Below are 24212 nucleotides of genomic sequence, written 5' to 3'. Positions count from 1 at the left end.
CTTGACTGATGTTATGTGCGTCCGCCCCCGCTGACCCCTTGACCTGTGACACCTATTGCTTGATTGCTTATCCGTACATCGTCTTGATGCTCTGCAATTTAAAGACGAGAGACGCTTGGCTGTGGACACAAGAGTCCATCCTCCTATGCTGACTAACTTAATGGAATTAAACAGCCCCCCCCCTCTCCCTTCGCCCGGTCAGTGTTTTAGCTCGAGTCAGCAGCATGGCTCTGTCAAATGGTCCTTCGATTGCGGCGCGCTGACTGACGCTGACATGTTTTCAAAGATTTGCCTCTGCTCGCTTTAATGGAGTGCATAGATTTGCCTGGCTACCGCATTTGAGCGGACATCATCATTTCCACGCTGTCAACACTGCTGCTTTAGCAGTATGATGGAGCCCTTGACATGGAATCAAACATCGGGGTGAAGGATGAAGCAATGGGAATTCAATTTGAATGGAAACAGTTATGAGTCAATCACTGTAGCAACGATAAATCGTGTATAGTTCATCACTGCTGGCTCTGCATAAAAAAAAGAGAAGCTCCAGAGGCCACCTTGATGAGATTTGCCGTGCCAAATTCTTCTAAGTGCTTTCGATTGGCGTCTTATTTCCTGACACTTCACACTGGATGACAAGAGTTGTTGGCCTGCTTGCTTTAACAAAGTATATAATGGAGGATAAAGCAGCGGGTCTGTGGACAAGGACAAGAGTGTCTACACTTGACTTTTACCCCAAATGCCACCTCTTGTATAAACTCATTTAATCAAACACTGTATTGGGCCGCATATAAGACAACACTTAATATAAGACCACACCTGTCTTTCAAGACCTGCGAATAGACAAGTTCTATTTAAGATACCTTCCGCTTTATGTACTCTATATACAGTATCTGTAGATCAAAACATGCATGCTAGGCTCATTGGCGACTCCAAATTGTCCATAGGTATGAATGTGAATGTGAATGGCTGTTTGTCTATATGTGCCCTGTGATTGGCTGGGATAGGCTCCAGCAAGCCCGCGAGCCTCATGAGGATAAGTGGTTCAGAAAATGAATGAATGAATGAATGAATAGACCAAATGTTTTCAACTGAAATATGTAATATACAACCAAGCAATACTTTAGTCATCTTCCTGTATGGTTGCATATTTATTGCACATTTATTGCACCGATATCAACAACACATATACAACATATATATGTTTATTCCACCACAGGTATCAGTATCGGCTGATATCCGTATCGGAAATTGAAAGTTGGCCAATATCGGCGTATCGCTTTTCTGCAAAAAAAGCCAATATCGGACTGGTTATAAGTGAAATATGTGATTTTGTGGTGTTATTTAGTGCTATTTTTATATTTAGTTTCAATTCATGCATTTTTGTTTGCAGTTACATATGTTCTTCCTCATTTTCTTGACAAAATGCCTTAATAAATTCCTCTAAAATACATTTTGGACATGTGATTATGTGTATTAATGTTTCAAATGAGAGCATTGGTGATTTAAGAAAATACATTTTCTTAAATGTGACTTAAATAAAAGTATAAAACCAGTTGAGAACCCCTGCTCTAGTCTATTGTCTTTTTAAATGAAAGAAATATACTATTTTATAGGTATCATCACTTCCTGCCCTCAGTCTCCTCTTGGATACAATTTCTGTCCTTATCGGAAGTAAATACAGGAGCTTGTCCTTCTACTTCATTGTTGTCATTTACTTGCGTGTCTAATTCCAAATGATGTGTTCAATTCAGCATGGTTTTTACAGTTTGCTGATATGAGTCAGTCGAGCAAAGAATTTGTGCTCATGTTGATTATGTTTTCAGCTGTGCAAGTATGGGCACGGTATCTGTAAAGAAAATAATTTCTATTTGTACTTTGTGCAGATCTGCATCGAATGTGTTGCTGAGGACAGCCTGAAGTAGTCGTGTCTTCAGTTTCGCTGCTAGTCCAAAGCCCAAATCATAATTTCCAAATAAACGAGATGGCGACATTCAATCTCTCTGACCCTGGCTGATAAATTTATGAGGTACAGTCGTATTCTTAGAGGCGCTCATGCCGCCTTGCCTTGACCCTCGTCAGCTCATCCAATGATATAACACCCTCTTGAAATGACAATGATATTCACTCAGTGCTTTGTTTTTCACCCTCAACTCTCAGAACGAGATTGTGTCTAGTATGGATTTGTTGATATCGAAATATATATATTTTTTAAATCAGCATATCATGCACTACTGTGACTACTCCAATGCATTTTTACCTCAAAGAAATCAATCCTGACTTTTATATCAGCATATCAGGCACTGTTGTGACTTATTGAGTGCCGTTTGACTCCATATGGGCTGCAAACAAATCAATCCTGACTTTTAAAGCAGCCTATCTTGCACTGTCATGACTTGAATTCCAGACAGGCCCCAACCAAATCAATCCTGATCAGCATATCTTGCACTCTTGTGACCAATACATTTCCACTCCAAACAGGCCTCAATAAAATGAATCCTTACTTTTATATCGGCATATCAGCCACTGTCCTGAATACTGCAATGGGTTTTTTACTCCAAAACAGGCTACGACCAAATCTTTAAAGCATATTGAGCATATCATGCATTGTCTTGAATATTCATTTTCACTACCAAAACTGTATTGGCTTATAAATTTGCATATTGTCCACTGTTGTGACAATTTTTATGCATTTTGTTAAAAACAAAAGGTCTCAACCATGTTTATGCTGAGTTTTAAATCAGCATATGATACACTGTTGTGACTATTTTGATGTATTTTTACTGGAAATGGACCTCAACCATATTTATGCTGATTTTTAAATCAGCATATCATACACTGTTGTGACTATTTTGTGGCATTTTTACTGGAAACGGGCCTCAACCATCCTTATTCCCATTTTTAAATCACCATATCGTATACTGTTGTGACTATTTTGATGCATTTTTACCAGAAACAGGCCTCAACCATCATATTGTCCACTGTCGTGACATTTTTTATGCATTTTGTTCAAAAAAGTCTCAACCATGTTTATGCTGAGTTTTAAATCAGCATATCGTACACTGTTGTGACTATTTTGATGCATTTTTACTGGAAACTGGCCTCAACCATATTTATGCTGAGTTTTAAATCACCATATCATATACTGTTATTACTATTTTGATGCATTTTTACTGGAAACTGGCCTCAACCATATTTATGCTGATTTTTAAATCAGCATATCATACATTGTTGTGACTATTTTGATGCATTTTTACCGGAAACGGGCCTCAACCATGTTTATGCTGAGTTTTAAATCACCATATCATACACTGCTGTGACTATTTTGATGCATTTTTACTAGAAACTGGCCTCAACTATATTTATGCTGACTTTTAAATCAGCATCATACATTGTTGTGACTATTTTGATGCATTTTACTGGAAACGGGCCTCAACCATACTTATTCTCATTTTTAAATCACCACATCATATACCGTTGTGACTATTTTGATGCATTTCTCCAGAAACAGGCCTCAACCATCATATTGTCCATTTTGCATTTTGTTCAAAACAAAAGGTCTCAACCATGTTTATGCTGAGTTTTAAATCAGCATATCATACACTGTTGTGACTACTTTGATGCATTTTTACCGAAAACGGGCCTCAACCATGTTTATGCTGAGTTTTAAATCAACATATCTTCTACTGTTGTGATTATTTTGATGCATTTCTTCAGGGAATAGGTCTCAACCATATTTATGCTGACTTTTAAATCAGCATATCATACGTCGTTGTGACTATTTTGATGCATTTTTACTGGAAACGGGTCTCAACCATTCTTATTCTCATTTTTAAATCAGCATATGATACACTGTTGTGAGTCTTGCATTGCATTTTTACTCAACCAAATCTATCCTGATTTCTATAAACAGTATATAATGTACTATTAGGACTACTTTGCCACATACTCACACACTGTAGGTTCAGGTCAAAAGATATTACCAAAAATATGCTCCACTGAGCCCAGTTGATGTCATCAGCGTGTTTCTATTTCCATGAGGATGTTTCTTTCAAAGGCCTGAGCCGACACGCTGCAGCTGGCTCTTTTATGATCTCACTCTGCTCCATCATCACATCAGATGGATCCTGAACGTGTCATCCATCAAAAAGTCATCAGCATGCAGCCTTCTCTTCTCCGATAGGAAGGTGATGCAGTGCTCTGGATTGCAGAGACACTTTACACAAGCTTTCTTAGAAACTCATTCAAACGCTCTCTGTTGCCTCAATCTCTCCACCAAGTTGTGTTGTTGTGGAGGTTCTGTTTATGGTGTAGAATACATCTTAAATGTAGCCATGTGCTGCCTTAGAGGCATTCACACACACTTATGTCAGTTTGATAAGTATTTGTATTGATTACTTCTATTTTTCACAGACAGTTTTATCTTATTGGAGTCTTGGCGACTTCCGAGTTCACCTAAACGGGGTAAAGCAATTATAATACGACATTCCCCTCATAACAAGTATTTATTTATTTGTTTTGGCAACAGTGCATGCACAAATGGAGATGGCGTCACATAAATCGTCTTCTGTTATTGTACACGGTGATCAATCGGGACATTTTCGATGAGGCTAAATGAGAATTATTGTCCTCCTAAAGACCACAAGGAAAGCTGTTAGTACAGTTTGCAGGCTATATTTTACACCCTGTATTGTTATAAGACATTTGACCGCCTCAAAGTGCTTCCTTTGTTTACATGCTGGCATAAATACACTGAGCTGACATGAACATGTCACGCTACATTATCTTTAGCATTATTTACATCTTTTTTTAAAGACGATTTGAGAGGAAGCATCTACTTATAACACATTACCATGTGTATTTGTCATTAAAATTGCATCAAAAACATAGGTGAATTCAATATAGGTTACTAGCCTAGCCCCTGAAGTCCGTATGTGCCTCAACCTGGAAGTACGGTGGCCTTTAAGGCATAAACGGCCCATCACTGTCACAAAAAAGTGTCGCGAGTCTCTCAAGTTAGCAAAAACAGAAGAGGTGTTAGTTGATTTTAAGATAATGATGATCGATAAACTGAGCAGTCAAACAACAGTTTTCATCAGCAATATGGAAAACATGAAAGATTACACTCTTTACACTACATGCAAGGTGCGTTCAGGCACACTCTGACACATCACAACAACATCTTTAGTTTGTGTGTAGAGAAAGACAAAAAGAAAGACAAAGACAAACAATATGTGGATATACACTCACACACAAAATACAATTTGCTGCTAAGTATGCTCAAAAATCCCAGAAAATACACCCAAAATATGCAAATTCAATTTAATTTACGTGGTGTCTTTGAAGGCAACTTCTCATTGCTGATAATAACGCTGTGAAAGTGTAATTCAAACATTAATATTGATTACAAATTTCAGTTCACTTGTAAAAACGGTGATTAATTTTGCCTTTTTCCCCTCCAACGAAAGGTGGTCTTTTTTCAGGGTTGTCTTACATGTCGAGTTCAAATTCTAACCTTCCCAGCCTCACTTGTCCTTTCCATTATTACCTTGGCCAACTTTTAAAGGAACCTGCTATACCGTCCTATCCGAATTGAAATAAAGCGTGCAGATTAATTATTCACAAGGTCATCTTATTGGCTAATCACAGCCATCCCTGGGGGGTGCATGGCCAGCAAAGCTGTGGCCAATTGCTCGCTGAATAATGACTTTGTTGCTTTAAGTGCCTTTGGTCTCACAGCCGTTGGAATGCTCTTTGCAACTGATACTTGGCACCGTGAGCACGATATGGGCAAAGCGACCTTGAGGGGAGCACTTTTTTTGTGTGTGTGCTTTGCTGATCATGGCTGTAAAAGTGATTTTTACAGCCGTAGCAGCAGTGTTATCGCACCATAACACTAACTGTTCACATTCTGCGACTCGACTATGAAAGATTTGCTAACAGCAAAATTCCCCTATAGAGCTGCAAGCAAGCGGTCATAACAGTAACATCGTCCATTAACTTAATGATCGATGCTCCCATCCCGTCAGTCTGTTTAATCACTTCCGCCTGAGGATTGTTCAACACTGCCGGACAAGCAGCAGTGAAGACAAATGACCGCTAGGGTGAAAATGACCACCCAGAGAGAGATGAAGCTGTATAAAACCAGTTTGGGCCGCAAGGCGGGACATTTATGAATTCAATAAAGCCATAGATTGTCATAGATTTTTAATTAGGGACACTTATTGATGCTGCAAAAGGCTGAGTCGGCACTATTGCGTGGTGCAAGGGGATGAGTAGGATGATTTAATGCGTTCAACTGAGGTAAAATAGAATATGCTGCAGTGCCTTTAAGGTGCAGTGCTGTATGTGGTCCAGGTAATACAGTGTAAATATACCTTATTATTTTTCCAAAAATCAGTGTTTCCCAAACCACAGGTGTCATCAGACCAGAGGTGTCCCAAGTATGGCCACTTGCGGCCTCGGTTGTTTTTTTATTGGTTAATGACACAATCTAAAAATAACAAAAATAACAAAAATAACTTTACAAAAAAGTCATAATTTTAGGAGAATAATATTATTATTAGGAAAAACAACTTCATTTTAGAAGCATACATTTTTTAAAAAGTTGTAATATTACAAGTTTGTTTAAAACAAAACAACACATGAAGTTGTAATTATTGGAAAATTAGGTTGCAGAAAAACTTATGAGAATAAATTCTAAATATTGTGGGAATAACATAATGAGAAAATTCACAAGAACAAAAATGAAATGGTTGGACGATGAAAAAAAAAACCAGCAAGAAAAGATTTGGAAAAAAATTATGTCATTTTCAGATATAAAGTCAAAATATTAAAAAAAAAAATGTCCAAGAAAAGTTGCAATTTTATGAGAATAAACTATTAGGAAGAAGAAGAAGAAGAAAAAATATAATATAAAATATATAAAAATAATATAATTTCAGTGGCATAGAGTTGAAATATCTTTAAAAATTTAGCCGTAATATTATGAGAAACAAACAAATCAAAATAAAGTTGCCATTTAAATTACGCTGGGGAAAAAAGATATAATATTATGGGACAAAAGTCATAATATTACGAGAAGAATATTTACAAAGACTATTTAAAAAGAAGGTTTGGAATATTTGGAAAATTAAAAAAAAAAACAACAGCAAAAACGTCAAAGCCGAGATGCATTTTTTTCACTATGTGGCCCTCAGTGGAAAAAGTTTGGACACCCCTGGTGGAGACAATAAGCTGACTATGAATTACATAATGCTGTAGCCTGGTGAGTGTCTATTACAACACATCAATGCAAATGAAATGAAAAGGCATGTTGAAGGGGATCAGTGTTGCCATGCAGAGCAGCATGTTTATCTCTTATTCACTACAAGCCATCCTTCCTGCCTGCCATCTTTTTACTGCCTCCATTAAAATCCCGCTCTATCCACAGTGGATAGTGAGTGTTCATCACTGGCGCTAAGCGCCACGGCACCACCAGTGGAAGCTATGAACTGGACACTTTTTTTTCAATCCAGTTCTCCTCACTTGTGTACATAAAACTGCAGCATCTGTGAACATGTGGCGTTCAATCAAGGCCTCACGATGATCTTCTGCTGGTGGTGTTTCTTTGACTGATGGCCATAATGTATAATGTAACATGTCCGCACAGGCTAATTGAAATGCTGCATGCTTTTAATGGGAAGTTACTCCCAAGAGTCCAAGGCAAGGTGAAGACAGATTTACTGTAGGTCCTGATGACTGATTGGACCGTACTTCTACTTAATAGTGACGTATTAGTTCTATTTCCGCTTCTTTCTACTCCATTTCCCACATGTACATGCAACGTATAAATCCGGTTGGAAATAGAGCACCCCGCAGGTCAGCGACATTTTTTTTCAGTGCCTTTTTTTTTTTGTTCTATATGAAAATAGAAACACAGTCATAGTAAAAATAACACTACTGTTCTTGGACGCCCCTTATTCAGATTACAAACCCCATTTTGTACAGTAGACAGTACCAGGGTCAAAGCGTCATCGGAAAACATGAATGGACTGCTCAGACAATGTTTGAAGTGTAATTCAAGTGCAAAAAGATGTTAAGCACTGTCAAAACAATAACACACTCCTTTGTGAGAGTGCTAAAGGCCAAAGAAAGAAGACAATGTGCCGAATGGAAGTCTCTTGAGATTCTTGAATTAGTTACATGAAATTCAGAATTCATTCATAGATTTTCGGTACTTAAAGGAAAACTGCACGTTTTTTGGGGGGAATTTTGCCCATCAACCACAATCCTTATGTGAAACATGACCACACGTCTTTGTCTAACAGGACACACTTATTTCGACTAGAAAGTGCTAAAAAAAACAAACAAACATGTATATAAACCAAGCTATAACGGCATTGTTATTGTAGCAGTTAACACGAAGAACTATTTTTCTGGCATAGTGACACAATGCCTGACAGTACAAAAAAAATACACAGAACAATAAAAAGAACAAGTATATGAACAACTCTGAATGGACAACCAAACGATGTGTACACTGTTAGCCCTAGTTCCATGTTTTGTTTGTACACGGCTAGATGGGCTGCGCTGTAATATCATATGCTATGTGCTCGATGTATCACAATCAATATCCTAATGACTCGTCCGCCTGGTCCAGCTGGTTTGGGGCGTCTTTTCCAGTTTATTTTGGAAAAAAGTTTCTATTCCTGCAGGGTTTGTTAGCAAACTTTTTGCCACTCTGTTGGCATGTCTGCTGTAGTTAGTATTAGCAAAAAATGTCCTTGTTAGCTCACTCATGCTAACTGCTAACTCAAAATCCTTATGTGAAACATGAACACACATCTTTCCCTTTTCTGTGCATTATAACACAAGAAAACAAGTTAATATGAGCTAGCTAACAAAGCACATCATTAGGACACACCTATTTGACTATGAAGCCCTCTAAATAAAACCTTGATATACATGCTGTGATCATGCATTAACACGTTGCACAATTTTGCCATATTTTGACGATTTAAAACACCTTCTTTCCTCAGTGCATTGATACTAGCTAACTAACACAACGCCTCGCTGACCACTCGTTTCTCAAAATTCCCCCCAAAAAGCAGTTAGAACAGCACCATCTGCTGGATATAGTGGTACACTCTCCCACATGGACAGACAGCTATATAATATAGACAGAAAGACAGATAAACAACAGTAATATAAATGTCCATCGGAATACACCCTGGGAAACTACAACCACCGGTCTTTTAAAGGAAAAGCACAGATAAAAGTTAATGATTTTCCTTCCTTGCCAGTGGTGAAATGGAGCGCAGTGTAGCTGACAGAAAGTCAATTGTCCCGTCACACCTTTCATCCCGCTGACTTAATATCCCGCCATGCCACGCGTGGATGTGGATTAAGACTTCATTTGAGCCAACGCAAGGCATCGCCACGTCACTTCAGCCTTAATGTAATGAAGCGCACTGTTTCGTTGGCCTTAAGGGGCCACGTTTGATACACAAGTATTGTAGGGTCATTAATGCACTGACATTTGTGCTGACACAGCAACTGTGACCTTTATGGGTAAATGACCTTTTTTTCTCTTCACGGTCACAACAAAAAGCGTTCATGGTCAAGTTTTATTTGTTCACAGCAAGTGCGGTGTGCTGGCTGGTCCACTGAAGTAAAAGTCAGCATTTATGTTTAATAATGATGACACTTATGTCACATTTTAATTGAAATAAATTTCATTTTTTTCAGGTAATTTAAGTTGTTTAAGTCAATAATAATAAAGATTCAAAAATAAATACCTGCGATTGGCAGGCGACCAGTCCAGGGTGTGAAGTCAGCTGTGATAGGCTCCAGCACATCCCCGCCACCCTAATGAGGATAAACGGCATAGAAAATTGATGGATGGAAATAAATGTATTGAAAATTAGGGATGATATTTTTGCTGATATTAACCGATATCAGATTTTTATGCTGATACTACTAAAAATAAATGCATACTACAAAAATCCAAGCATGAAATCATTCATTCATTCACTTTCTACTGCTTTTTCCTCACGAGGGTCGCGGGGGGTGCTGGAGCCTATCCCAGCTGTCTTTGGGCGAGAGGCGGGTTACACCCTGGACTGGTCGCCAGCCAATCACAGGGAACATATAGACAAACAACCATTCACACTCACATTCATACCTATGGACAATTTGGAGTCGCCAATTAACCTAGCATGTTTTTGGAATGTGGGAGGAAACCGGAGTACCCGGAGAAAACCCATGCATGCAGGGGGAGAACATACAAACTCCACACAGAGATGGCCGAGGGTGGAACTGGCTGTGAGGTCTGCGCGCTAACCACTCGATCGCCGTGCCGCCCAAGCATAAAATTGAATTCAACAAATATATTTAGGAGAGAATGTCATTGTAAATATTGTTTCTATGTCAAAAATTATGTGATGTTGTGTATGGTATCGGTCAATAAGTCTATTGTGTGCTTGGCTGCGGCGAGAAAGACTCATTATCTGTTATGCAGACAGTGCTGCATCATCAACATCATCATCTCTGACTCCGTGCAAGGATTCTTGATGCCACAGCTTTGCCCACAATCATCCACTAAAGATGACGCGTTTGACCCAGAGAGCTTTTATTTGGGCTAAGTAAAAATCAATGTTTGCTTGAAATAGTCAATAACAAGCGTTTTTGGTCAAGTTTTTACTATTTTTCTGAATGAATATTTTGTCAGGACAGAATATAATGCACATCTTGCAATTTCAAGGTTTGCATCGATTCACGTCTGACCAACTTTTGGGGGTAAAAAGAAACAAAGACCCATTCAGGAGTCCTTTAAATATTTGTCTCTAACTGCAGTTAAAATATTATATATTAATATATCAATCTTTTAAAACTACTTCAGCTTGAAATCTACATCCAAAATATTAGTTTAATTTTAGTAATTTGACTAATACATAACTAAAAAGTAATTAGAATAATGATAACAATTTCCAATCTATACATTTCAGAAAGTTTTAGGCCATGAAGTGGGTCAAACTGGAGCTACTAAAGACAAAAAGTTTCCCCAAAACTATTGTAAATATAAAAAAAACTAAGCTTCACTTCACATCAGCATTTGAAATCGATGGGGGCCTCAAATATTAATTCTATTTTTTTACTTGAACCCTTTAAATGTCAGTATGTTAACATAATTTTACAGCTTTGCTGCAAAACAAAAACAAAGCTAAAGTAATAATAAATAATACAAAATCAGTGCATGTTCTTGCATTTCAGTAGTGAGACAGAAATTTTGCTGCATGCTTTAAATGGGAAAAAGTAGTGCCATCTGGTGGAAGTAAAAATGTAACGCCAGTAGTGCAAATTGAGAATTGCATTAGTTCATCTAGAGATACATCTGGGATAAACAATTATATAGTATATATGATATATATATTATATGTTATATATTATATATTATAATGACTGTGGGTCATTACAGTAAGTGTTACAGTAAGTCATGGCGACACACCGTGTGGACCAAGCAGTATGCTCGTCTCCCGGGTGGCCCACGCCTGATAAAAGAAACCCCAGTAATCGAAATTCATTTGCTTCCATCAAACCTTAACAGCTAATCTGTCCAGGTTTAGGAGGCGTAATCAGCTTTGGTGTAGCCTGTCAGATGATATGAAGGGAAAGAGTCGCTGACATGAATGAAACAGCACACTTTCAATAAGGTTTCATTGAATTCATTGGGAGTGTTTTTATTGCCAAAGTGCCATAAATTGGCTGCGCATAAAAATGCCTTGCATGTATTTATATGTATTTTATCCTTCATGCAGTCTGTGTAGCGTCAGTTAACTTAGATGATTTAGGCGTCGCTCTTGTCCCTTTCAGACTTTTGCAATTCGCGCAACTCTCCAGTTGAAGTAAGCAGACAAATCGATACAGGAGATTACTTTGAAAAAACATTAACATTAGGGCCCCGCCGCATGCATCATTGCAGTTTTCTCAAGCAGAAAATGGGCTTTCAGGCCTCGGAGCAAGGTTCACGTGATTCCCTGGTGGCGGGAGCACTGTGTATTTTACAAGTTGGTAGAAAAAAACAAGGAAACTGGTAGGAATATGTTTTTGAAAGAGACGGGAAAGGCAGGATTTTAATTTTGAGGTTCACAGGCGTCGATGTTGTCCATGTCGACGTCACGCAGGCTGGAGGCATCTGTATCGTCGCCTACGCTGCTGACACTGTTCCTAAAAGTGATATCCCCAATGAAAGGATACACGCTGTCAGTGAACAAGTCCCGAATGTTGTAATAAGAGTCAGGGTCTTGTCCGTCTTGGTTAGGGACACAGTGCACCTCCATGGCTTTGTTCCTTTGGTAGTACTTGGAAAACTTATTAAAAATGATGGTGACAGGCAGCGCCACCACTAAAAGTCCGCAAATTATACATAAAGTGGCCACTATCTTCCCCGCAAGAGTCACCGGGCAGGTGTCTCCGAAGCCCACCGTCGTCATGGTGATTGTGGCCCACCACCAGCCAGAAGGAATGGTGCCCAAATCCGTGTCAGGCTCCTCCTTCTCCGCAAAGTAGATAAGAGCGGAGAAGATGGAGATGCCCACCGAGAGGAAGAGGAGGAGTAGTCCCACCTCGTTGTAGCTGTGCCGCACGGTGGCCCCCAGCGCTCGCAGCCCGATTGAGTGCCGGGCCAGTTTGAGGATGCGGAGAACCCTCATGAGGCGGAGGACCTGCACCACTTTCCCCATGTTCTCTATGTCCTCGTTCTCCTCGGCGCTCTCCTCGTCAGCATTTTCCAGGGCCAGAGTGGCATAAAAGGGCAAGATGGAAGCAACGTCGATGATGTTTAAAGGGTTCCAGAGGAACTTCCTGCAGGAGGGAGCAACGATAAGTCTGATGATGAACTCGGCGGAAAAGCAGATGATGCAGATCACCTCCAGAATGGCAAGCACGGGGTCCTCAATAGGTTTGTCGTTGTCGTCCAAATGCTGAAACTCGGGCATGCTGTGGACACACATGGCGATGATGGAGGTCAAGACCACACTGAGCGATGCCAGGGCGATGATCTTCGAGGCGCGGGAATGGCCCGGATCCTCCAGCCGGAGCCAAACGTAACTCCTGACCTCCGCACACCAGGCACCCTTGAACTTATCCAGCTCCTGATCCAGCACTGACAGCTCCTCCATGGACGAGTTGAAACTGGGCTGTTGGCCGTCTTCGCTCTTAGCGTCCCAATCCCTGTGGGTGATGTACTCCTTCCTCTCGTGGTACCAGTTGCTGCAGCAGTTGGCTATGTGGAACTCCTGGATGCCCCAGTACTCTATCTCCTGGCTGAAGGAGAAGACGCACAGGTCCTCCAACATGTGGAGTCGTCCTGTTTTGTAGTAGTTGAGGACGCAGAGGAAAACCCGAGGGTTCCTGTCAAAGTAGTACTCCCGGTCGGCGGCGGAGTAGTCGTCGCACAGCTCCAGGATGGATGCTTCGCTCCGGCAGCACAGCAGGCGAGCCAGGCGCGTGTGAGGGAAGCGAAGCAACATATCGCCATCCACCTCATAGCGAAGACCCCCCACGTTGAGGTGAAGCCGATGCTCTTCATAGCCGCACTTGTGGAGGATTTCCCCGTACCCCATGGTCCTGAGGACAAGCAGAAACCAGAAAGTCAAGACTTTGAGTGCAACATGCTCTGTTATTGTGGAATACATTAGTCCTCTGGAGCAAAGAAATCAATAACACACACACACAGGAAATGCTTTGTGCAGGAGCAACGCAGCATGAGAAACTGTCACTTCATGGTGAGCTCAATAGGATTATCACCAGAGGTTCTCAGTTACAACTCCAACACATTCAGCCTGTCCTTTGAAATATACTTTAAGACAATTATTTCCGAATGTTTAGCATCCACTGCTGTTATTCTGTCAGGCTGTTTTCCTTGGGAAACTGTGATAAAATACACTTTGCATGCATTTATGTAAAAAGCAACATCTCCTGCCGACTACATCCAGCTCATTACTGACGCTATTAACTTTTAATTAGATGTCAAGTTACAAAACATGCAAACCTACCAGGAATTCGGTCACTTTCCATCAAATCAAACTTTTAAGCACTGACATGCCTCCGGTCACATTCTGGTCGAAATGCAGCTCTCGTGGGAGCGAAGATGCAGCTTCACGGAGAGATGGACGCGGAGCAACTCAGCGCCTCTTTGATCCTTTTTACACCCTTGCAGGGAGGGGCCGGGAAAAAGGAGAGGAGGCAGGAGGGAGGGAGGAAGGAAGCGGCTGTTGATATGTGGGATGATGTCACGGCCCCTGTGACCTCATCTTATTGGCTGGCTCATGAAATGCAGGTGAGTGTACACGAAGTTTCCGTTTCCATTTTGCAATTGGGGCAGTGCCCCACTAGCTATATTTTTGGATGCCAGCTGATGCAGTTGTGCAGATATACGTTGATAAACCTCACTGTCAGACACCTTAAAAGCCGAGTGGGACAATCAAGTTGCCAGCTTTTAGCTTGATAGCTAGCGCTCTTGACTCTCATTTGTCCTTTCTCCCATGTCCTAGGGCCCTGGGCATGTAACACTACTCACAGTTGAATGCCGTCCCTGGGGTGGTATGATTAAGAATGCAGGAAAAATATAATCTTATATATATATTTCTCAGAAGTTAATAAATGAATCACTGTTCCATGGTGGACTATGCGGTCTATGATTAGTCAAAACATATGAAATACAAGTGATGCATAGTATTCAGGTCACTAGGCGACAATTATGACACAAACATTGATGAGACATTACCTTACATTACATATCAACTGTCTGAAATAAAAGTTCTCCTCCCATTCCTTGTGGAAGTGGTAGGTTTTTGGCTTCAAGTTTAGAAGAAAAAAATTTGAGGCTATCCCGCGACCCTTATGAGAATAAGCGGTAGAAAATGAATGAATGAATTTGAGGCTAACTGGTTTCGAGTCTCGGTCTCGAGTCCCTGCAGCATACAATTAATCGCAAAATATTGCGAAATAAACAAGGGATGACTGTAATAAAATATTCATTCATTTTCTACCGCTTATCCTCACAAGAGTCACAGGGGTGCTGGAGTCTATCCCAGCTGTCTTCGGACGAGAGGCGGTGTACACCCTGGACTGGTCGCCAGCCAATCACAGGGCACATATAGACAAACAACCATTCACACTCACATTCATACCTATGGACAATTTGGAGTCACCAATTAACCTAACAGGGGGAATCAAACTCGGGTCTCCTAGCTGTGTGCCCAACGCGCTAACCACTTGGCGCCGTGCCGCCTACAATAAAATAAAATCAATAAAATATATTAAAAAATAAATTAAACTACTTATTATTAGTCATTCATTTTGTACTGCTTATCCTCATGAGGGTTGCGGGGGGTGCTGGAGCCTATCCCAGCTGTCTTCCGGTGAGAGGCGGGGTACACCCTGGACTGGACACAGAGATGGCCGAGGATGGAATTGAACTCAGGTCTCCTAGCTGTGAGGTCTGTGCGCTAACCACTCGCTCACCGTGCAGCCCTTATGCTAATAAGTTAGCATGAACTTTGAAAATTGAAAATGATATTATGACATGAAAAACTTTTACTTTTTGTACATATAGTTGCATTTAGGTATTTTCAAAGTAGTTTAAAAAAATGTTTATGGTCATATAGGGCAGCAAAACACACACTTGCCACGTTGAGCACGCCTGGTGTATTTTTGCAACGAGCTATGGGGAACAAATTATGGTTGGGCACAGATTCTGCCTAGCAACATGACCAGGAAAGGGGCAACATATAGACATAAAGCAATATATCTTCAAGAATAGAGGGAAATTGCATATAATAATAGCAAATATGTACTCCTACAGAAAAGGCCTGCCACTCTGACCTTCGATCCGAGCTGCTTAAATCATTTTGAAAATGAATAGAGTTCTTACTTTGATACAATATCCCTAATTTTGAGGAAGCAAGGGGCATCCGACATGTAATTAAAATGGTTTAAAATGGGAATGTACTAATAAAACATAGCCAGTATTACACATTCTGTGGTACATGATAATAGAAAGAACATTGCAGAGGTTTGCTCTTAACTTATTCTTACCTTAAAAGGCCGGTGGTGCTTCAGTCAGACGTCCAATCAGCTTCTGATTGGATGCACCTGTGTACACCTGGGTGTTGCAGTATTTGTACACCAGCGACTGGCCTCCTTGCTGTCTGCAACGACAGGGATAGTGTGGTTCTTCAGACCCACTCTTTGCACCATGGTTGGCGTGTTCATACTGGGGTTTGTTGTTTTGTTTTGTTTTTTCCCCCCTCTGCATATTTTACATGTTGACGCTTCCTGTGGTTTGACAGTGCGTCTGTCTTTTCCAGGCTTTTTCTCCTGTCTTTATTTGGGAGTATAGAAGCTCAAAAGACACAATCCACAAGTAGGGTCTTTTTTATTTTTGAAATTTCCACATTCTTAAGCATTAATTTCCTGCACCTATGTTTCCCCTAGATATTCAGTCCAAATGTTTGGGAAATATCTTGCGTGTGGATGTCGGTCCACTTCGAGGGAAGCTTTTGGAAGTTTCTGCTGTTGTTGGTAAGCTGTTAGTCTCGTTTATATAATTTTTATTTTTGTCTCATATTGTCTTTTCTTAAAGGTAACTCTGCCTATAAGCTTACGCAAAGTTTGGCAACACAGTGCGGCTTCAGTATGAAGTACAACCAGCAAGAAACCATTGTGATCTATGCCTCCATTCATAACTGTTTTGCTCAAAACATGGTAACCACAATGCAAAGCTACATGTCATGAAGAGCTGTGTCTCAATATGGGCCTCATATTTTTGTTATAGGGGGATTCTTTCAGAACAGTGTTAAATCTCAGGCTCTATGGTAACCAGATGGTTCAAGGCGAGGTGTATCAGGTGGCTGAAACCTGCAGCTATAGCACGCCGGCCTCCAGGGAAATAATCTGTGACCGCAACTATATGGAGGTAAGTGAATGTGTCACAGGCTTTGGGTGTGTGCAAGCATCAAGGTTGGCACATTAGATGTGACAGCAGAGGGCACGAGTAGAGATGGATGGTCACTTATACAGTGAGCTCATTTCTAGGTGTCCGTGAAAAGGGTCGTTCCAGATGATTATGCCAAACCTCGGAATCTTGTGCCAGGGACCCAGTCGAAGTCTGATCATGGACGGGCTACTGAGGTTGGATAAACTTGGCTTTTGTATTAAAGTAGTCTGTTTTTTAATTTTTTTTAACCCTCCTTTCAAAAGAAGCTAATTGACTCTGGATACAAAATCTCAACACTGGTGCTCAACACTCCCGAGGAGAAGAAAATGACCTTGATGGAGGCCCAAAGACATGGCTACAGGATTGCCAACACACCGACGAGACTCGTTCTGCGAAGTTCCAAGTCTGCGCCTGACACATACATACAACATGTGAGTTCATTGAATGTTGAGATGCCATTTTGGCCTGTATACAACACTTGGCTACTTAGAGGGTGCCAACATTCAAATGTGCTGAAAGAATTATCTAATAGCGTTTTGGCAAAATTTAGCTAAAGTATGGAATGTGTAGCCTCCTGTAACATGACAAACTGCTACTTTCAAATTGAAGACTATAATTCCAATGTGAATGTGGTTATAAAAACAATTTCCCCCATTTCATACACAACTGTATAATATCAATGTGTTGTCCCCTGACAGGTAGCTGGTGTGCCGATGGCCGTGCTGCAGGCCACCACCATCTTTAAAAAGAAGTGGCTCACAACTGAAATCGAGGCAGCTGCTGCTTGCCCAATAGTGGACGGTAAGGTTAAAACAACAATGGGTTGTATTGGGGTGAATAGTGTCATTGCTTATGGCGACACAAGATTACCCTTTAGTGTGGACCAGCCAGGACACCTCATGTTGCTGTCCAACAAAAAAGTTGTTTTGAAATAAGTGAATTTTGAAGATCAATGCTTATCATTGGAGGGAAATTTTCCTTTATAATAAAACCTACAGTGATTTCATAAATAAAAAAATAGTGACATTTTCTTTGTGCAGAGTCAAAGTGGCCTTCATTGGCCCATGGAGCAGTTAGACTTGAAGTGCCTTTTAATATAACGCAATAAGAATTGCATGTATGCTCTAATTGTGTCATTTCCTGCGATGTCCGTCTAGGAAGTGTTTACATCACAGAGAAGCTGATCAGCTGGTTCCTGCCCACCCGTATAGACCCGCTCATTTCTTCTGGCAAGTTGAAACTTCTGGAGGTGCACGTGGGCATCGATGGAAGGAGGTTGAATGGCGCGGAGGTGTCGGCCCGACGCTACAACATGACAGTTGACCACATGTACATTGCGGTCCATATTCCTATCGGGGCGCCTGGTGGATTCTTTAAGGTAGATCTCGAAGGGAGGTTTCGAGTATAAATGAGGTAACAACTTTTTTTTTTTTTTTTTTTTTACTCTGGCAGAGTGTGGTCCAGAATGGTCAGTACTTTGTCTGTTATGTGATTGAGCCTATGCTTGAGTTGCTATGGATGGAGGATGCCACCAATCGGGACACAAGATACAAAGTTCTCTTCCCCATCACGACACCGCCAATGTCTCAACCCGTGCAAGTGTATGACAGTAAGTGTCCGTGTTAGACTTGTGCGTGCGCTCAAACATCATCTAAAGTCTAACATTGTCTGCAGACACTGTTGTCCAGCAGCAAGTTTTCAACGTGGTGATCGGGCCTTTTGCGCCTGATGTGGCTCTAGCCAACATTACGTTAGCCGAGGAGGTTTTGACGGTGATGGACTCCACCAAGCGAAGCTTGAGTGTGCAGGAGCATCGTGCTCACAACAGCAGCTTGAAGTTCTTCGCGCTAAAATTACCTTTCACAGACAAAGCAGTCTTACTGAAGGTCTGTATCATACTTCTTGCAGATGTGTCCTGTATTCAGGAATCCTAATCCTGTTGTGTCTAACAGAAAGAAACAGGGGTTACAGTCTACTCGCTAAAAGTGACTCTTGGTCTGGTGGTTCTGCCAGAGTTTGCACCATTTTCCTACTCCACTAATCTGAAAGCAAAAATGGTTAATGCAGGTAAGTAAAAAATGTCAAACTGACTACACTGCTGAATTTGATACCCTAGAATGGCTTTGTTTTTTTTTTTCCTCTAAAGAATGCAGGAATTAGTTGATGCTCATAACTATAGGATGGCTCTCGTCTGGGGGGGGGGGGACTTCACTCTGTAAAATGAGTTGCTAAAATACAATAGAGTGGGGTCTCTGCCAGTCAACAATTGGATGGAATGACACTTGTGGCGTATTAACTCACTCCATTGTATGACCTGTTTGGCCATGCTGCAGCTTTAAGAGAAATACTTGGGATCCTGTGCCAGGCCCCTCAGACTAGCTAGTTATGAGGCGAAACACCACTACAGTTTTCGATTTGACTTTGACAAATGTGCTCAAATTGTATTTCCACCTAGGCAAACCTTCCATCAGTGGCATCTGCGACTCCCGGAACTTCTATATTCTCGTGCAATACGGAATGCAAGGCCACACCTTCCGAACGACCTTGGGAAAGCGCCTTTTGACGCAGAGTGTGGCTCAGGAATACGGCTTCACAGAGAACGGAACCCACTTCAGTGTCGTGGTGCCCTTCACATCCCAAGATGTTGCCTATGAGGTAGTTGGCTTATGTTAGCTTTAGCAGCTGAGGTCTGTATTTCCACCAGGAAGCGCATTGGCAAGGATATCATTACACAACTTAAAAATATTTCTGGCTTGGTTTTTCATAACGTCAAATTTCTTTGCAGGCTATCGATGTATCTGTGAAAAAGATCGAGGGGTCATTCATCAAAGGCAGACTTGATGTCATGTTGCAAAATCCCGAAACCAACCACAATCTCCAAGCCTTTACTCTGACTTGTAGTTTCCCCGCCACACTGATTGGTTTGTTATAACGATTTGCACTTTTAGTCTAGACTGTGCATACACTGACTGCCGCTCTTTCAGAATGTTTACCCAATGGAACCATGACTGCTCTCGCCGTCAAACTGGAGTCTGTTCCTAGTCTGAACCCCCGTCAGCTGACCCTCAGAGACCCAGCATGTGTTCCCGCCTACAGCAACGACCGCTATGCTTATTTTGTCTTCACCGGTAACACGTGTGGGACCACCAGAAAGGTAACATCTGACTATACCTCCCCCCTTCCCAATTCGGATCTAATGTCGCTGCTCCTTTTTTTTTTTTAAGTTTTTGTCCAATGTGATGCTGTATGAGAATGAAATCTCTCTACCGGATGCACTTCTGAAAAGAGGCGCCCTCGATGAGCCAGAATATGAGTGAGTGAATTTTATCAAGCTATATTTAGGTTACTAATGCAAATAAAAATGAATTACGACAACCTTCAGTGTAACCTTGCACGACACATTACAGCTTGCCAAGGTGACCGTTAAAAATTACACCCGAGTCATAAAAGTCGGTGTATCTTTAAACATAAATGTGACAAATCACTTTTATAGTGTTAAAAAAAAGCTGAGCTCACTGAAAGCCAATGAAATGGGAGTTGAACCATTTTTTTTTTCCTTCCCCACCCTCAAGGTTAAAGGTTTCTTGCTACTATGACGTCAATACAAGTCGTGCCATGACCTTCCATACCAGGCCTCGCAGGAATGAACCATATGCAGAAAATGGAAAAGGCGAGCTCCAAGTGGCACTAAGGCTTGCAGTAGGTGTGTAGCATATGATAACTTTGTATTATGGGGCAGTCTAAAAATATAAATGATCTGGATGTCACCCTTTTTGTCCATGTTCTATCATTTTTAGATGACTCCTACAATGAATTTTATGGTGACTCAGACTACCCGATATCAAAGTACCTGCAGCAGCCGTTGTATTTCGAAGTGGAACTCGTGAGGTCAATGAACCCTAAGGTGTCACTAGAGTTGGAGAACTGCTGGGCCACAGTGGATGAAGACAGGGCATCCCAGCCCAGATGGAATCTAATCATAAATGGGTACAAATTGTGTGGGGGGATATTGATACTTTTGCCGCTTGCTCATCTAGCATTTTCTGTCTAGCTGTCCAAACCCTGTTGATCCACACAGTGTGGTCTTCCACCCTGTGTGGACAGATGACAGAGTGCAGTATCCATCCCACATCAAGCGCTTTGCGGTCCAGATGTTTGCTTTTGCTGAAGACCAGGATAACTTGAAGAAGCAGGTAATTTTTGTCTTGAGTGATGGGAAGCTGGGAATGCAATGCTTGGATGTAAAACATGTCTGACAATTAATTCTAAGTGACCTCTTTGTTGCAATAGAGAAATGTTCAAATTGAGTTATGATTGCAGCTTTACCTCCACTGCGATGTGGAGATCTGTGACCCCCGTAACCGTCTGAGCGAAGTGTGTAGGAACAGGCGCTGTTCCAGCCAGGACAACCGGATCAAAGGTGGGGATGAGGTTTTGCAAAATGAGCATTTTGAGTGGGGAATTTTCCACTTTTTTTTTTCCCCCTTTTTTCTAGTTCAAAAACGAGCCACTTCAGATTTGGACCTCAGACACGTGTCTTCTGGTTGTATACTTGTAAAGTGATAACAATAAAGTTACTTTTAAACATGACATGTGTGCTTGGTGAATCTACTCTTCAAACACTTGGATTCCAATACAAATATACCAAAGGTGGTAAACATTTAAATATTGAACAAAGCAAAACTTATTCTCAATCAGAAATCACTCCACACTCTTTTATTGCTCTCTGGTTCTACCATATCTAACTTATTGTGTGGCAATATGGGGTAAAAACTATAAAGGCAATCTTCACTCGCTATATGTACTGCAAGAAAAGGTAGTAAGGATAATTCATAACGCCGCCTACAGAGAGCACACTAACTCATTTTCTTGTATAATACTTCAACGTGCTGATAGTTAATCTTCAAACGGCTAAAATAAGGCTAAAAATAACCAATTACCTAAAAATGTAATCCAATACTTCTCTACAAGAGAGGAGAAATAGGATCTCGGAAGATCTAAATTTGAAACACTTATATGCTAGGACAACGTTAAAAAGCCATAGCATTGCAATATGTGGAATCAAACTATGGAATGGATTGAGTAAGGACCTCAAACGCTGCACAATGATGAGCAAATTCAAGAAACAATACAAGCAGTTGTTTGCTAAATACAAGGATGAAGAGTCTTGAACCAGTCATGATGTGCTATACATATCACTATATTGACACTTACTATGGTACCCATTATGTCATTGTATGATCACATCACCTTGTACTTGGATAGTGACAAAAAATAAAATACAAAAATAAAAAATTATATTAAAGGCAGGAAGTGAACAAATGTAATGGTTACTGATTGTAAAAGTACCAGATGGAAGGTAGGATTTAATAAGCTTTGCTTCTTCCTACTCCTTTTGGACATGTGTGAACTGATTGTGATGCACTCAATTGTAATCTGATGCATGTTCAAATGAAATTAAATCATTACCACATGCAACATGCAAACTCCACACGGAGATGGCTAAAGGTGGAATAGAACTCAGGTCTGCTCGCCCGCCGTGCAGCCCTGTCAAATCATATAAGGCAAAATAACCCTAGGAAGGCATGAACGTGACGGTACATTTTTCTCTAGTACTTGGAGTTGCTGTCATATCTTTAAATTTACCAATTTGGATTTAATAAATTAAGCGTCAAAGTAGGTTATATGATGTATCTTATGGTGGTGGTTCTGGCTTGAATGGATGTCCTTCAAGTACACTTCCCAGCCCCCCCTTCTAAACCAACTTTAACTTTTTGCCAACTATTAAAAGGTGCGTATTTCACAAACTCAATTTCTCCTTAAATTGTAATCGACTTAAATCCACATTTACACTTAAAACTCTTTCAGGAATAGAAATGAACAGCAGTTAGCCTATAACCACCAAGTAGCGTTAGCTTATTTCATCATATTCATTCCATAATTTGGTGTACATGAAGCGATGCTATAGTGCCATACCTTTATCTTTGGGCCCCTTTCTCTCTAAATTGTGCACCTGGCGGCTTTGACTGTCTTTTCCAAGTTTTGTTGACAAATTAACAGCGCTGTCACGTCACCCAATTGGCCAAGGCTAAACCAATGAAACCGACGTAAAATTTCCTCATTTCATTCCCTCAGTAAAATAGCATGTTTCAGACTCTTGGTCTGCAATATATGATGTTTCAAAATGTTTCATTTTTTGCCTTGTTAACCTGAAAGCAAAGGCACCCACCCCTTGGAATAGTCTTTGGTTTCATCCACATCACATGGTGGACGTTTGACCACGTCTGGGGGCGCGAGTATCACGCCTGTAGAGGGCGCCAGTCTGCCATGTATAGATTTGCCATAGATTTTTTAAAGGGGAAAACTGCAGGAATTCACATTTTACACTGTTGTACCTCGTGGAGGCAGTAAGAGGTTTAAAATGTACAAATACATGGAAAAACCCTTTGGAAGAAACCGGCTCCACAGGTACAGCCTCTTAAAAAAAAAAAACAATGTGTCCATGTCCGTTAATTTGTCTTGAACTTCTGTTTTGCTTCTAACAGACCAGCTGCAAAGCAAAGAAGCTAGGCTGTAGTTATGGGGCTGAGTTACTCCATGTGAATAAAATGTTTTTATCTACAAATGAGTGCAAGGTTATATTTGCCACAATTTTTTTTTACATTTTTGTATGTGGCTCTTAAATTGATTGCAAACAAAAGATTATGAAAGCAACTCAACTTTAAATTCAGCCAGCAGATACAGTAACTTTTGCAGGTCACTTTTTTTAGTTCCAATGTTATGCAATATAATTTGTCATTTTAATGGTGGAGCCCAAGAAGATAAGCAACAGCTGTGGAGCGGACACTAATGGGAATCTAAATAAATAAAAATATACTGTTTTAACATGCTGCCAAAGCCCCTTTTCATTCCAGGTCCAGGAAACCTCCTAAACCCTGAATAGGGTTTGCTTAAGGAATTACTTTGTACTCACCTCTCTGGCTCTTACAGCATCTGAAAAAAGTGAGTACACTGATGTTGTGGCCTTGGGTGTAATCATCCCTCATACTTCAGTAGCCAGTTCACATCTTAGGTATAATACTCCAGAAAGTAAACTTGGATATACTCTACATGTGTACTTTGGACTGCAGTCATGATTGTCAAAATAGCTAGCAACATGAGTCGCAAGACAACTGCGTCTTCCTTATAGCCAACCAGGGTGGTGGCAGTGCTGCATGAGTGCCACCAGCATCGA

At 40.8% G+C, this 24212-nt stretch overlaps 2 protein-coding genes across 3 annotated transcripts; one reads left to right on the top strand and one right to left on the bottom strand.

Annotated features, from left to right (window-relative positions):
- Nucleotides 1-11769: 11769 nt before the first annotated feature.
- LOC131107539 (delayed-rectifier potassium channel regulatory subunit KCNS3-like) lies at nt 11770-16167 on the bottom strand. 2 transcript variants are annotated; one of them, XM_078798942.1, is made up of 2 exons: nt 16078-16167; nt 11770-13605 (listed from the first exon to the last, which is right to left on the bottom strand). In XM_078798942.1, the coding sequence occupies exon 2, from the start codon at nt 13599-13601 to the stop codon at nt 12111-12113; it is 1491 nt and encodes a 496-aa protein (XP_078655068.1). In that variant the 5' UTR covers nt 13602-13605; nt 16078-16167; the 3' UTR covers nt 11770-12110. The 2 variants fall into 2 exon arrangements, with proteins under 2 accessions (XP_078655068.1, XP_078655069.1); XM_078798943.1 differs by lacking the exon at nt 16078-16167 and adding an exon at nt 14034-14041.
- LOC131107537 (uncharacterized) lies at nt 16117-21568 on the top strand. The gene is made up of 21 exons (XM_058057649.2): nt 16117-16260; nt 16350-16405; nt 16477-16563; nt 16625-16746; nt 16817-16957; nt 17077-17172; nt 17242-17409; nt 17677-17779; nt 18136-18356; nt 18431-18587; nt 18653-18864; nt 18931-19045; nt 19434-19633; nt 19764-19899; nt 19963-20132; nt 20203-20291; nt 20551-20681; nt 20776-20965; nt 21030-21171; nt 21299-21398; nt 21474-21568. Exons 1-21 carry the CDS (start codon nt 16238-16240, stop codon nt 21539-21541), a joined length of 2727 nt encoding a protein of 908 aa, XP_057913632.2. The 5' UTR covers nt 16117-16237; the 3' UTR covers nt 21542-21568.
- The last annotated feature ends 2644 nt before the right edge of the window (nt 21569-24212 follow it).

The sequence above is a fragment of the Doryrhamphus excisus genome, linkage group LG19, assembly GCF_037039965.1.
Source record: "Doryrhamphus excisus strain RoL-2023G ecotype Guam linkage group LG19, RoL_Dexc_Guam_v1.1, whole genome shotgun sequence".
NCBI classification, from domain to species: Eukaryota; Metazoa; Chordata; class Actinopteri; order Syngnathiformes; family Syngnathidae; genus Doryrhamphus; species Doryrhamphus excisus.
The sequence above is the reverse complement of the archived record's forward strand: the minus strand, read 5'-3'. Positions and strand labels throughout refer to the sequence as shown.

What these genes read in the sequence shown, in the direction of transcription:
- LOC131107539 (XM_078798942.1), bottom strand. Translation starts at nt 13,601, where the DNA reads ATGGGGTACGGGGAAATCCTCCACAAGTGCGGCTATGAAGAGCATCGG.
- LOC131107537 (XM_058057649.2), top strand. Translation starts at nt 16,238, where the DNA reads ATGGTTGGCGTGTTCATACTGGG. An exon ending in GGAAGTTTCTGCTGTTGTTG is followed by an intron (nt 16,564 to 16,624) that starts GTAAGCTGTTAG and finishes CTTTTCTTAAAG; the next exon opens with GTAACTCTGCCTATAAGCTT. An exon ending in TGGAATCTAATCATAAATGG is followed by an intron (nt 20,966 to 21,029) that starts GTACAAATTGTG and finishes TTTTCTGTCTAG; the next exon opens with CTGTCCAAACCCTGTTGATC.